The 14,202-nt window shown below is 37.1% G+C and overlaps 1 protein-coding gene across 1 annotated transcript; it reads right to left on the bottom strand.

The window, feature by feature from the left end:
* Positions 1 to 1,311: 1,311 nt before the first annotated feature.
* Positions 1,312 to 3,830, bottom strand: LOC130981995 (probable UDP-arabinopyranose mutase 1). The gene is made up of 4 exons (XM_057905791.1): positions 3,359 to 3,830; positions 2,413 to 2,663; positions 2,133 to 2,301; positions 1,312 to 1,853 (listed from the first exon to the last, which is right to left on the bottom strand). Exons 1-4 carry the CDS (start codon positions 3,692 to 3,694, stop codon positions 1,494 to 1,496), a joined length of 1,116 nt encoding a protein of 371 aa, XP_057761774.1. The 5' UTR covers positions 3,695 to 3,830; the 3' UTR covers positions 1,312 to 1,493.
* Between the last annotated feature and the right edge of the window lie 10,372 nt (positions 3,831 to 14,202).

Here is a 14,202-nt window from a genome sequence, read left to right on the forward strand (position 1 = left end):
AGTCAACCGACCTTCTTGGCTTCAGACCTCAAAACTACTGAACAACTTCTCCATAGCTCAACATTTCAACTTGGTCATCTAATTGCTCGAGTCCGACTTTGTAAAGCCCGACCTTGAGCAAAGGCACTGTTCATGCACTGACCCATAATTTAGCCAGGTTCAAAAGGAATAAAGTCCAACCTACAGACATCGTTTGATCTCCCACCTACCCAACCTCCTAAGAGGTTGGACACGACAAAAAAGGTCCAGTTTTACTTATCCAAATAAGTAATTGCCTCCCCGAATCTCTCCAACTATCTCTATCTTTCTTAAAAGATTGATCCTAACAAAATTCCAAGATAAAGGGAATGGTTATCCATCAATAAAGATGGAACTACTCCAACAAAGGTGGTTATCTAATCTACTATAAATACACTAACACCCGTCAAGTATATACATGTTCTAATCTACTAAAAACCTGCTTAGAGCCCTTGCTAACTTAAGTATCGGAGTTTTTTGCAGGTACCACCCCCCACCTCCACACAAGGAACTGGGATGGCGACACCTCGGCGCAAGAACAAGTTGGACGCTACCCTATAAGGAGTTTGGACTTCATGTTCAGGCCCAAACTAATATTTCAGGTAACCCTCGAAACAATATTGAAAACTAAATTTTTCATAGTTTTTTTATAATAATTTTTTTATTTTTCGAACACATTAGAGAAATTTTATATATATTTTATTAAATGACATTTAAATTTAAATTGGTCCTCACAGTGGTAAAATAATTTTGAATCTTTCTATTTAACAATTCAACAATGAACCTTTATTTTGGGTATTTGCAACAGTGAACCTTAATACCTGATCTCTTAGCGACTTTGCTTGCTTAACTCCATCAGGGTTGGTTGCCTTTATATATTAATTTTGAATTTAAGCCAATCATACGACTGAGACAAAATTTGAAGAGGGAGGAAACTCTGGGATGTAGGGAACTAAATCCAAGAGGAGACAAGGCTCCACCGACACTAACACAATAGAATTTAGAATATTCTTGAAAAAGAAAGCATGTGTTGAATTCTATGCCTTCACCAAAAACAAAATTTGAAAACAGAGGAAAAATTAAAAAAAAAAATCACAAACAACAGTTAATTGTAACTCATGATTTGAAAATACCGAGTAAGTAAAGAAAACCATAGCAATTGCCAGTTGCCTCGCTCTAGCCAATATCACAATCCGTCAATCTTCTATTTTCTACAAATTAAATGATAAATATACAAACCCTAATGGTTAGCAACTAGCATTAAAGGAGGATTTCATACCCATCAATGGCCTCTTCCATAAAATATACCAGCATAAATATGAATAAATTGTTTGATAATTTCGGCAATAATAATATTAATCATAATAACAACAACAAAAATGGTAATGATAATAATGATAAAATAAATATATAAAACTGGCAAGGAACTATTATGGTTTTTAAATAAAACTACAGTCCGCAACTATTACAAGCTCTCACTTAGCAGCAGCAGGAAGAGGAGCTCCATTAGCTTTCTTTGAGGAATTGGTGTCAGATGGGCTGTTGAGCTCGTCCCATGCTTCGATCCAAGTGACCATGGCATCAGCAAGCTTGACAAAGTAGGGATCAATAGGGCCAAGCTTTTCCTTGACTTGCTTGGAGAGCTCAATGTAGCACTTCTGGACGGAGGTGCATTCTTTAGGAAGAGTGGCGGATTGGAAGAAGGGAATGATGTCTTCTTGCCAGAAGATGCCTTTATACTCCTTTTTGAGGTTCACAAATGGATTGCTTGCTTTGCTGTGCCAAATGTATGGGAGACCAGTCTTCACACCTAATCCCAAATGGTCACAGATAACCTGTTTATTCAACAATGTAACACACATGAGTTTCAGATCATGAAAAGGAAAATAGTTTCTTTCATTCAACTAGCAAAGTATATATTCTATTAATCAATTTAGAAGTATGTGACATGTGAGACATTAGATCTTTAGCACTTTCGTAGTGCTATGATGAATCTAATGTCTCATTGAATCAACAGCTATGTCTGTTAACAGTTGATGATAATAAAAAAAGGTTCCATGACTCTTTTGATTCAAGGTGTTGTTAACAGAATCAGACCATATGATTAAACATACCTTCATGCACCAGCCAGCCCACATATCATCGTATCGTCCAATAGGCTGACCATCACCCATGAGTCCGAAGTACATAGCAGGTCCGATCAGCTCACGGTCAAATGCCAAATTCATACCGCACATGGGAAACAATGTTCCTTTCGGAATGGTCAGAACAGCATCAACATACCTAAAACATATGCACTATTAATTCAGCAATTGAAACAGGGCTATGAATTTCAAAGTGCCTTAAAAACTACATATTGGTATTGGCTTCAAATTAGACAACAGATTTACATACCTGGTGTTCCTCTCATGAGGCTTGACAAGCTGTGTTGGAGCATCATAGTCCGGAATGTTGAGCCAAAGTCCATGGGAAACAGCAGTGGGGACACCCTCACGAAGACTAAAAGGATATCCACGGACGAAATCAGTGCCTTCTCTGTAAGGATCATAGAGGGTGTTGAAGAAATGTGGAGTGGATGGAGACAGAAGATTCTTAATGTGCTGCTCAAGTGCATTGATATCCTTGCCAGATGGATCTTTAGCAACCTGCAACATTTATATTAACATATAAATAATTGACCAGATCCCACAACATTTAAATTAAAATATAAATAATAGAACAAACAAGTTGTTATCAAAGAAATCTGTTAATCTACCAAACAAATCTCATTTAAAGTGGATTTGTAAGTACTAACAAGTTAATTCAAGATTTTGAGTGTCAAGTCAACAAATCTTCAAAATTAGACACTATACATCCCAATATCAAACTCATATCAAATAAAATCAATTCAATTCAAACCCTAAACATTGGTCATTTCACGCATACTCAAAATAGACAATGAGAGGGATCAAAAGAGTTAAGTTTCACCGAATCTAACTAAACAGAACAAGCTCCAGCTAAAATTCTATAACAAATCAAATAATTGAACAGAAATAGCGGCAATCTCAAGTAATCAAACAAGATCAACCTCATAGTAAGCTAGATCTAGCACAATCTCTATAAAGCATGCACGCTAACCCCATAAAGAACCAAATTCTACCATGTAAGTGACCTCAAAAGCAAAAGCAAACTCCACACATTTGAAAATCACGCCCAAATCCAAAATCAACCAGCAAAAAAAGACATAAAAATCAAAATTTTACCAAACCTTTAAGCAGGTCAATTCGAAACCACAAACACATTGAATTCAGCAAAAAGAACAGAAGAATTGAGAGAGAGAGAGAGAGAGAGAGGTTCATACGAAGCAATCATCATCGATGGTGTAGATATACTTCTTCTTGGAAACCATGTAGCCAAAGCATCTGCAAGCAGAGTCCTTGAAAGAGATGCAAGAAGCCTTAGGTCCCAAGATCCTGTTGATATCGTTGCGGTTATAGAGTTCGTAGTCGAAACCCTCGGGGACCTTGATGGTCTTGGAAGGGTCACCGTCCTGAACGATGATGAGATGATACTGCTCGAAGAACGGCCTCCACATCTCCAAGAAATCCAGGTTTCGGATAGTTGGAATCACGATATCTAGCTCGTCCTTCAGCAAAGGCACGGGCTTCACTGACGATGGAGAAGGTGCTGCTGCCATTGTTGCTGCTGCTCAGATACAACACAAGAAAGAAGAAAGAGTATTGATGGGTATTCAACGTGAAATGTGGGTGCGTCTGCGCTCTCTCATATATAGATAGTATAGTGTTGAAAACTTAGAAATTGAAAAGAATAAGTAGAGACTATAGAGGGGAGAATAATATTAATGACTATTGACTAGTGAGTAATTAGAGTTATTATTATGCCAACTATTTATACTTCAAATAGCAGAATCTTCTCTTTTTTAAATAGAAGTTTCAAATTCAACTATCACTTTTAATTTAAAAAAAAATAGTTATTATTACAATTCAAAAAATAAATTTTTAAATAAATATTTTAAATATTTTATTTATTCATATAAATAATTTAGACATGATTTATATTATTGTGTACTATTATTTATTTAGTTTACATTATAAACAAAATAATTATAATTATATTTTATTTACACAATAAACATATAAGATAAAATATATTTAAAAAAATTATCATAAATATAAATAATTTTTATAGAATAATTTTATATTTTTTATCATTTATACAAATACTAAATAATGGTATACAATAATAATAATAATAATAATAATAATAATAATAATAATAATAATAATAATAAGGGATAAGTACTTTTTTCGTCCCCAAGGTCTGGGGTCAAAATCAAAATCGTCCCCGGCCTTTTTTTGTTATTAAAATCATCCTCAACGTTTAAAAACGCTTTAAAATCGTCCTTTTCTATTTTTTTGGACCAAATTACCCTCATCATCATCATTCTCCTCTTCACCTTCACCACCACCACCACCACCACCACCACCACCACCACAAACATAAACACAAACACAAACACAAACAGATTTTAACTCCCACCCCCACCCCCTCACCCCTCACCCTCCACCCCTCACCGCCTCCCCCCACCCCTCACCCACTCACCTCACCCCCACCCTCACTGTAACCCCCTCACCTCACCCTCCCCCTCACTGCCCCCACCCTCACCTCCACCCCCACCCTCCTCACCGTAACTCCTCCTCCCACCCCTCACCCCACTCCCTCACCGTAACTCCTCTCCCACCCCTCACCCCACTCGGCCATCATCATCATCATCATCAACAGATTTCATCAACAACAACAAATTTCATAAAAAATTCAGAAATTCAAATTTCAGCCATAACAAAATCAACAACAACAAATTTCATCAAAAATCTAGTTACAGAAGAAGAAGAAAAAGAATAAGAAGAAGCAGAAGGCGGGGGGCTGGCCGCAGAGGCGGGGGGCTGGACGCGGGGCGGCGGCGGCGGGCTGGACGCAGGGGCGGCGGGGGCTGGACATAGGGGCGGCGGGGGCTGTGCGCAGGGGCGGCGGGGGCTGTGCGCGGGGCGGCGGGGGCTGGACGCGCGGCGACGACGAGTTGGGAGTGACGGAGTGATGGAGTGAGGGTTTGTTGGTGGGTGTAGGAGGAAGGAAAATTTTTGGGGGGGAGGGGGACGAAGAAATTGGGTTGGGGGGGGGGGGAGGGAGAGAGACGAAGAAATGGGTGGGTGGGGGGTAGGGAGAAATGGGTGGGTGAGAGGTAGGGAGAAATGGGTGGGTTTTTTTTTAATATTATTTTTTTTTATTAATAGTTAAGGGTAATTTGGTCCAAAGAAATAGAAAAGGACGGTTTTAAAGCGTTTTTAAACGTTGAGGATGATTTTAATAACAAAAAAAGGCCGGAGACGATTTTGATTTTGACCCCAGACCTTGGGGACGAAAAAGTACTTATCCCTAATAATAATAATAATAATAATAATAATAATAATAATAATAATAATAATAATAATAATAATAATAATAATAATAATAATAATAATAATAATAATAATAATACTTTTAATGTCTTATATGCATTACAAAATTTATCCTGTCTATAATAATTCAGTTAATATATATTTTGTTCAATGATTATTGTATTCTATTTTCTTTTGTAATTTGTAATCATAATGAGAAGGTATATTATTTGAGATTTTGAATAAAATAAATTTTAAAAATATTTAATATTATTAAAAATATTTTTTTAAATAGTTGTACACTCCCAAAATACTGATGTGTAACCAAAAAGAAAATAAAGAGTATTAAAATAAAATCATACCTAAATGCATTAGGAAATAAAATCTTAAAATAATTATCTAAAATAAACTAATAATGAAATTAACTATTTATCCTTAAGGTGAGTATGTAGTTAATTATAATACTTCTGAAATTAAAAAAAATATATTAGTTAATGATATAATAATTTATTTTTCTTATTTAATAACAAATAATTATGTATAATTATAGTATAATTTATATCCAATGTAATTAATAATAAATTAGAATATTATATTTTTTTAATAATATAATCAAATACATTTCTATTATTAATTAATTTTAAATATTATTACATACATTCTAATTTTAATAATATATAAATATTTTTTCTGATCATATATATACACGCTTCTTCCATAAAGTATAATGTTTAACATTAACAAAAAAATTATTAATTAATAATATAATAAAGAGCATCAAAATAAAACTATTAATCATACCTTATATATCAGAAACAAAATCCCGGAATAACTATCCTAAACAAACTAATCAGAATTTTAACAATATAACATATTATTTTATTCTCAAAATTTAATTTAAAAATTATTTTTAATAGACTAACGTATTTATCCTTTAATTAGAATTCATCCATTTAATTATAACACTTTTAAAATTAAAAAATAAATTATTAGTTAATAATATACTAATAATTTGATTCTCTAATTTAATAATATATAAATACGATCTTTTTCATAACAATATATTAATATCTACGTTCATTAAATAATATTAGTTATTAATATTATATAATATATTATTATACGTTAAATATGATGTAGAACAAGTCACCAAAAAAAAATTGATGTAGAACACGTATTTAAAAATATTTTTTACTTATATACGTTTATTATTATAGACAAATAAAGATTATTATTATTTTAAATAATTTAATTTTTAATTATTAATAAATTAAAAATACATCCGAATTATATGATATATTATCATATTAGTAGTATTTTTAATAAATTATTTGAATATATTATTGATAAAATAAATTTATAAATACTAAAAAATAAAAATAAAAACTAATACATTATATATTCCATATCTAAATTAAATAAACTTAACTAATAAAGTAAAATTAACTTTTAATTTATTTTAAAACAAAACTAATCAAATCCTAATATTAGAGTCAAGTTATTTAAATAATATGATCAATTTGGCAAGACAGAAATATGGGTAATTTTTAGGGAGTTTTTGGATCTCCTGAGTCAATTGCATACAAGGCTCGCAGGTGCATGGTGGATTTTGAATATACAACTTAGAATCGAGTGTGTTGCGTCCAGGAATTAAAACCTTTGTCTTGGTCTCTGCCAGAACCTGTTGCTTGGAAGTTGAATTGTGATGGGAGTGTGAATACAATTCTATATCAAGTTGAATCGTTGAAGTGCTGGTTTAGACTTATGTATTTTCAATGGTGGAGTTTCTACACACCATAAATTAAGGGTGTGGAGCTCTGCTATGCCTCAAGTTTTAATACAATTACTACTCTTTTCCTATAAATTTCATTTATTCCTATTCTAAGATATTCGTTGCACTTCAACTTGATGAATGTGATGATCCGTGACACTCATCATCATTCTCACCTATGAACGCGCGTGACTGACAACCACTTCCGTTCTACCTTAGACCGGGCGCATATCTCTTGGATTCCTTAATCAGAATCTTCATGGTATAAGCTAGAATTGATGGCGGCATTCATGGGAATCCAGAAAGTCTAACATTGTCTGTGGTATTCCGAGTAGGATTTCGGGATTGAATGACTGTGACGAGCTTCAAACTCCTGAAGGCTGGGCGTTAGTGACAGACGCAAAAGAATCAAGGGATTCTATTCCAACCTGATTGAGAACCGACAGATGATTAGCCGTGCTGTGACAGAGCATTTGGACCTTTTTCACTGAGAGGATGGGATGTAGCCATTGACAACGGTGATGCCCTACATACAGCTTGCCATGGAAACGAGTAAGAAGGATTGAAGGAAGAAGTAGGAAAGTAGAAAAAGAAAGGGCACAGTATCTCCATACGCTTATCTGAAATTCCCACTATTAATTTACATAAGTATTTCTTTCCCTTTATTTTATCTATCTTTTAAATATCTAATCCAATTACATTTGAATCCGCCTGACTGGGATTTACAAGATGACCATAGCTTGCTTCATACCAACAATCTCTGTGGGATCGACCCTTACTCACGTAAGGTATTACTTGGATGACCCAGTACACTTGCTGGTTAAGTTGAACGGAGTTGTGTCCACACATAGCAAAGAGCCATTATAATTATTCCATACAACAACAAAGAATACAACATTGATAAATCACAATTTCGTCCACCAGTCTCCTTCTATGATAACTCCAGCTGAGTAACATAGATGGCAAATAAGATGAGAAAAAGCTAGCCTTGCCAAAGTAGAGGACTTATCGGCTATTTTGTAGAATTCATGGGAGATGACTTCATGAACTTCTACTTCCTCTCCAATCATGATGCTATGAATCATGATGGCCCGATCCACAGTAACTTCAAATCGGTTGCTAGTGGGGATGATGGAACGTTGAATGAACTCCAACCATCCTCTAGCCACAGGCTTGAGGTCCAGTTTTCTTAGTTGAACCGGCTTGCCTTCGGAGTCTCTTTTCCATTGAGCTCCTTCCACACATATGTCCATAAGGACTTGGTCCAACCTTTGATTAAAGTTGACCCTTCTAGTGTAGGGGCGTGCATCTCCTTGTATCATGGGTAAGTTGAATGCCAACCTCACATTTTTCGGACTAAAATCTAAGTATTTCCCCCGAACCATTGTAAGATAATTCTTTGGATTCGGGTTCACACGTTGATCATGGTTCCTAGTGATCTATGCATTGGCATAGAACTCTTGAACCATTAAAATTCCGACTTGTTGAATGGGGTTGGTTAGAACTTTCCAACCTCTTCTTTGGATCTCATGTCGGATCTCCGGATACTCATTTTTCTTGAGCTTGAAAGGGACCTCAAGGTTCACCTTCTTCTTGGCCACAACATCATAGAAGTGGTCTTGATGGGCTTTGGAGATGAATCTTTCCATCTCCCATGACTCGGAGGTGGAAGCTTTTTTCCCTTTCCCTTTTCTAGAGGATTCTCCGGCCGTAGGTGCCATCAATGGTAATGGAAAAACAAAAAGCTTATGTTTTTATCACACCAAACTTAAAATATTGCTCGCCCTCGAGCAAGAGAAGAAAGAAAAGAAGAAGAAGAAGAAGAAAATATGGAGGAGAGGGGGAGAGGTGTATTCGGCCAAGAAGGAGAAGAGAGGTTTGTGTTGTGTGAAAATTAAGGAGAATGGAGGGGTTTATATAGGGAGGTGAGAGAGGGTAGGTTCGGCCATTTAGGGTGGGTTTGGGTGGGAAAGATTTTTGAATTTTAAAGGTAGGTGGGGTTTATGGGGAAGAGTGAATGGATTTGAGTGGCAAAGGGGGTAATTGGGAAGAGAGATTGAGATGATTGGTGAAGAGTTTTTGGGAAAGTGTGTTATAGGATTAATTAGGAGGTAAGGTGGGAATATGTTAGGTGGGGATTTTGTGGGGTCCACAGATCCTGAGATGATCCTGTGGGGTCTACAGATCCTGAGGTGTCAAAGATTTACATCCCTACACCAATTAGGCATGTAAAATGTTTTAGCATACCATTCTGGCATTTAAACGCCGAAGTGGTGCACGTTCTGGGCGTTCAACGCCCATGTGTAGCATGCTTCTGGCGTTGAACGCCAGTTCCATGCTTGTTACTGGCGTGCAGCGCCAGCTTTCCTCAGGGCATATTCCTGGCGTTCAGTGCCAGATCCATGCTCTGTTCTGGCGTTGAACACCAGCCAGATGCTCCTTACTGGCGTTTAAATTGCCAGTAAGTCCTTCCTCCAGGGTGTGATTTTTCTTCTGCTGTTTTTGATTCTATTTTTAATTTTAATATTTTTTTCGTGACTCCACATGATCATGAACCTACTAAAACACAAAATAACAATCAAATAAAAATAAAATTAGATAAATAAAAATTGGGTTGCCTCCCAACAAGCGCTTCTTTAATGTCAATAGCTTGACAGCGGGCTCTCATGGAGCCTCACAGGTGATTAGGTCAATGTTGTGGACTCCCAACACCAAACTTAGAGTTTGGATATGGGGGTTCAACACCAATCTTAAAGTTTGGTTGTGGCCTCCCAACACCAAACTTAGAGTTTGATTGTGGGGACTCTGTTTGACTCTGTATTGAGAGAAGCTCTGCATGCTTACTCTCCCTTGTTACAGAAGGATAGCCGTGTGCCTTAAACACAAGGTAGTCCCCATTCAATTGAAGGACTAATTCTCCTTTGTTAACATCTATCACAGCTTCTACAGTGGCTAGGAAAGGTCTTCCAAGGATGATGCATTCATCCTCTTCCTTCCTAGTGTCTAAGATTATAAAATCAGCAGGAATGTAAAAGCCTTTAACCTTTACCAACACGTCCTCTACTGATCCATAAGCTTGTCTTACTGACTTGTCTGCCAATTGTAATGAGAATAAGGTAGGTTGTACCTCAATGATCCCTAGTTTCTCCATTATAGAGAGTGGCATAAGATTTATGCCTGACCCCAGGTCACACAGAGCCTTGTTAAAGGTCATGGTGCCTATGGTACAGGGTATTAAGAATTTACCAGGATCTTGTCTCTTTTGAGGTAAAGTTTTCTGAACCCATGTATCTAGTTCACTAATGAGCAAGGGAGGTTCACCTTCCCAAGTCTCATTACCAAATAACTTGGCATTCACCTTCATGATGGCTCCTAGATATTGAGCAACTTGCTCTCCAGTTACATCTTCATCCTCTTCAGAGGAAAAATAATCTTCAGAGCTCATGAATGGCAGAAGGAGATTTAATGGAATCTCTATGGTCTCTATATGAGCCTCAGATTCCTTTAGGTCCTCAATAGGGAACTCCTTCTTGTTTGAGAGACGTCCCAGGAGGTCTTCTTCACTAGGATTTTCGTCCTTCTCCTCCCTTGTGCATTCGGTCATATTGATTACATCAATGGCCTTGCACTCTCCTTTTGGATTCTCTTCTATATTGCTTGGGAGAATACTGGGAGGAGTTTCAATGACTTTCTTACTCAGCTGGCCCACTTGTGCCTCCAAATTTCTGATGGAGGACCTTGTTTCACTCATGAAACTTAAAGTGGCCTTAGACAGATTAGAGACTAAATTTGCTAAATTAGAGGGGCTCTGCTCAGAATTCTCTGTCTGTTGCTAAGAAGATAATGGAAAAGGCTTGTTATTGCTTAGCTTGTTTCTTCCACCATTATTAAAGCCTTGTTGAGGCTTTTGTTGATCCTTCCATGAGAAATTTGGATGATTTCTCCATGATGAATTATAGGTGTTCCCATAAGGTTCACCCATGTAATTTACCTCTCTATTGCAGGGTTCTCAGGATCATAAGCTTTTTCAGAAGCTGCCTCTTTAGTACTGTTGGATGCATTTTGCCATCCATTCAGACTTTGAGAGATCATGTTGACTTGCTGAGTCAACACTTTGTTCTGAGCCAATATGGCATTTGGTGCACGAAATTGTGATCACTACTTTTCACAACTCAAATAATCCCTAGTAATGGCCCCAAAGACGTGGTGCTCAATACCATGGCATAAACACAACTTCGCACAACTAACCAGCAAGTGCACTGGTCGTCCAAGTAATAAACCTTACGCGAGTAACGGTCGATCCCACGGAGATTGTTGGTATGAAGCAAGCTATGGTCACCTTGTACATCTTAGTCAGGCAGACTCAAATGGTTGTGGATGATATATGAATAAAACATAAAGGTAAAGATAGAGATACTTATGTAATTCATTGGTAAGAACTTCAGATAAGCGAATGGAGATGCTTTGTCCCTTCCGTCTCTCTGCTTTCCTACTGTCTGCATCCAATCCTTCTTACTCCTTTCCATGGCAAGCTGTATGTAGGGTTTCACCGTTGTCAGTGGCTACCTCCCATCCTCTCAGTGTAAATGTTCAACGCACCTTGTCACGGCACGGCTATCCAGCTGTCGGTTCTCGATCATGTCGGAATAGAATCCAGTGATTCTTTTGCGTCTGTCACTAACGCCCCACAATCGCGAGTTTGAAGCTCGTCACAGTCATTCAATCATTGAATCCTACTCAGAATACCACAGACAAGGTTTAGACCTTCCGGATTCTCTTGAATGCCGCCATCAATTCTGGCTTATACCACGAAGACTCTGATCTCACGGAATGGATGGCTCGGTTGTCAGGCGAGCGCTCATTTGTCAGGCGAGCAACAACCATGCGTCGTGTATCAGGAATCCACGAGATATCCACCCAATCTAAGGTAGAACGGATGTGGTTGTCAGTCACACGTTCATAGGTGAGAATGATGATGAGTGTCACGGATCTTCACATTCATCAAGTTGAAGAACAAGTGATATCTTGGAATAAGAACAAGCTGAATTGAATAGAAGAACAATAGTAATTGCATTAATACTCGAGGTACAGCAGAGCTCCACACCTTAATCTATGGTGTGTAGAAACTCCACCATTGAAAATACATAAGAACAAGGTCTAGGCATGGCCGTGAGGCCAGCCCCATGATCTAAGATAGCATAAGACTAAAGATAGCTACCAAGATGTCAAATACAATAGTAAAAGGTCCTATTTATAGGGAACTAGTAGCTTAAGAATTACAAAGATGAGTAAATGACATAGAAATCCACTTCCGGGCCCACTTGGTGTGTGCTTGGGCTGAGCATTGAAGCATTTTCGTGTAGAGACTCTTCTTGGAGTTAAATGCCAGCTTTTGTGCCAGTTTGGGCGTTTAACTCCCACTTTGGTGCCAGTTCCGGCGTTTAACGCTGGGAATTCTGAAGGTGACTTTGAACGCCAGTTTGGGCCATCAAATCTTGAGCAAAGTATGGACTATCATATATTGATGGAAAGCCCAGGATGTCTACTTTCCAACGCCATTGAGAGTGCGCCAATTGGGCTTCTGTAGCTCCAGAAAATCCACTTCGAGTGTAGGGAGGTCAGAATCCAACAGCATCTGCAGTCCTTTTCAGTCTCTGAATCAGATTTTTGCTCAGGTCCCTCAATTTCAGCCAGAAAATACCTGAAATCACAGAAAAACACACAAACTCATAGTAAAATCCAGAAAAGTGAATTTTAACTAAAAACTAATAAAAATATACTAAAAACTAACAGAAACATACTAAAAACATACTAAAAACAGTGCCAAAAAGCGTACAAATTATCCGCTCATCACAACACCAAACTTAAAGTGTTGCTTGTCCCCAAGCAACTGAAAATCAAACAAGATAAAAAGAAGAGAATATGCAATAAATTCCAAAAATATCTATGAAGATCAGTATTAATTAGATGAGCGGGGCTTTAGCTTTTTGCTTCTGAACAGTTTTGGCATCTCACTCTATCCTTTGAAATTCAGAATGATTGGCTTCTTTAGGAACTCAGAATCCAGATAATGTTATTGATTCTCCTAGTTAAGTATGATGATTCTTGAACACAGCTACTTCATGAGTCTTGGCCGTGGCCCAAAGCACTCTGTCTTCCAGTATTACCACCGGATACATACATGCCACAGACACATAATTGGGTGAACCTTTTCAGATTGTGACTCAGCTTTGCTAGAGTCCCCAATTAGAGGTGTCCAGGGTTCTTAAGCACACTCTTTTTGCCTTGGATCACAACTTTATTTCTTTTCTTTTTCTTTTTCTCTTTTTTTTTTCTCTTTTTTTCGTTTTTTTTTTTGCATTCACTGCTTTTTCTTGCTTCAAGAATCATTTTTATGATTTTTCAGATCCTCAGTAACATGTCTCCTTTTTCATCATTCTTTCAAGAGCCAACAATTTTAACATTCATGAACAACAAATTCAAAAGACATATGCACTGTTCAAGCATACATTCAGAGAACAAAAGTATTGCCACCACATCAAAATAATTAATCTGTTATAAAATCTGAAATTCATGCAATTCTTCTCTTTTTCAATTAAGAACATTTTTCATTTTAAGAAAGGTGATTGATTCATAGGACATTCATAACTTCAAGGCATAGACACTAAGACACTAATGATCATGTAATAAGACACAAACATGGATAAACATAAGCATAAAATTCGAAAAACAGGAAATAAAGAACAAAGAAAGTAAAGAACGGGTCCACCTTAGTGATGGCGGCTTGTTCTTCCTCTTGAAGGTCTTATGGAGTGCTTGAGCTCCTCAATGTCTCTTCCTTGCCTTTGTTGCTCCTCTCTCATGATTCTTTGATCTTCTCTAATTTCATGGAGGAGAATGGAGTGTTCTTGGTGCTCCACCCTTAGTTGTCCCATGTTGGAACTCAATTCTCCTAGGAAGGTGTTGATTTGCTCCCAA

Source organism: Arachis stenosperma, chromosome 5, assembly GCF_014773155.1.
Source record: "Arachis stenosperma cultivar V10309 chromosome 5, arast.V10309.gnm1.PFL2, whole genome shotgun sequence".
In the NCBI taxonomy this organism is placed as follows: domain Eukaryota; kingdom Viridiplantae; phylum Streptophyta; class Magnoliopsida; order Fabales; family Fabaceae; genus Arachis; species Arachis stenosperma.

Bases quoted from the DNA above. Each gene is read 5' to 3' on its own strand.
- LOC130981995 (XM_057905791.1), bottom strand. From the start codon at position 3,694: ATGGCAGCAGCACCTTCTCCATCGTCAGTGAAGCCCGTGCCTTTGCTG. The intron at 2,664-3,358 runs GTATGAACCTCT...TAAATGTTGCAG, and splicing joins CCATCGATGATGATTGCTTC to GTTGCTAAAGATCCATCTGG. The intron at 1,854-2,132 runs GTATGTTTAATC...TTGAATAAACAG, and splicing joins GGGCTGGCTGGTGCATGAAG to GTTATCTGTGACCATTTGGG.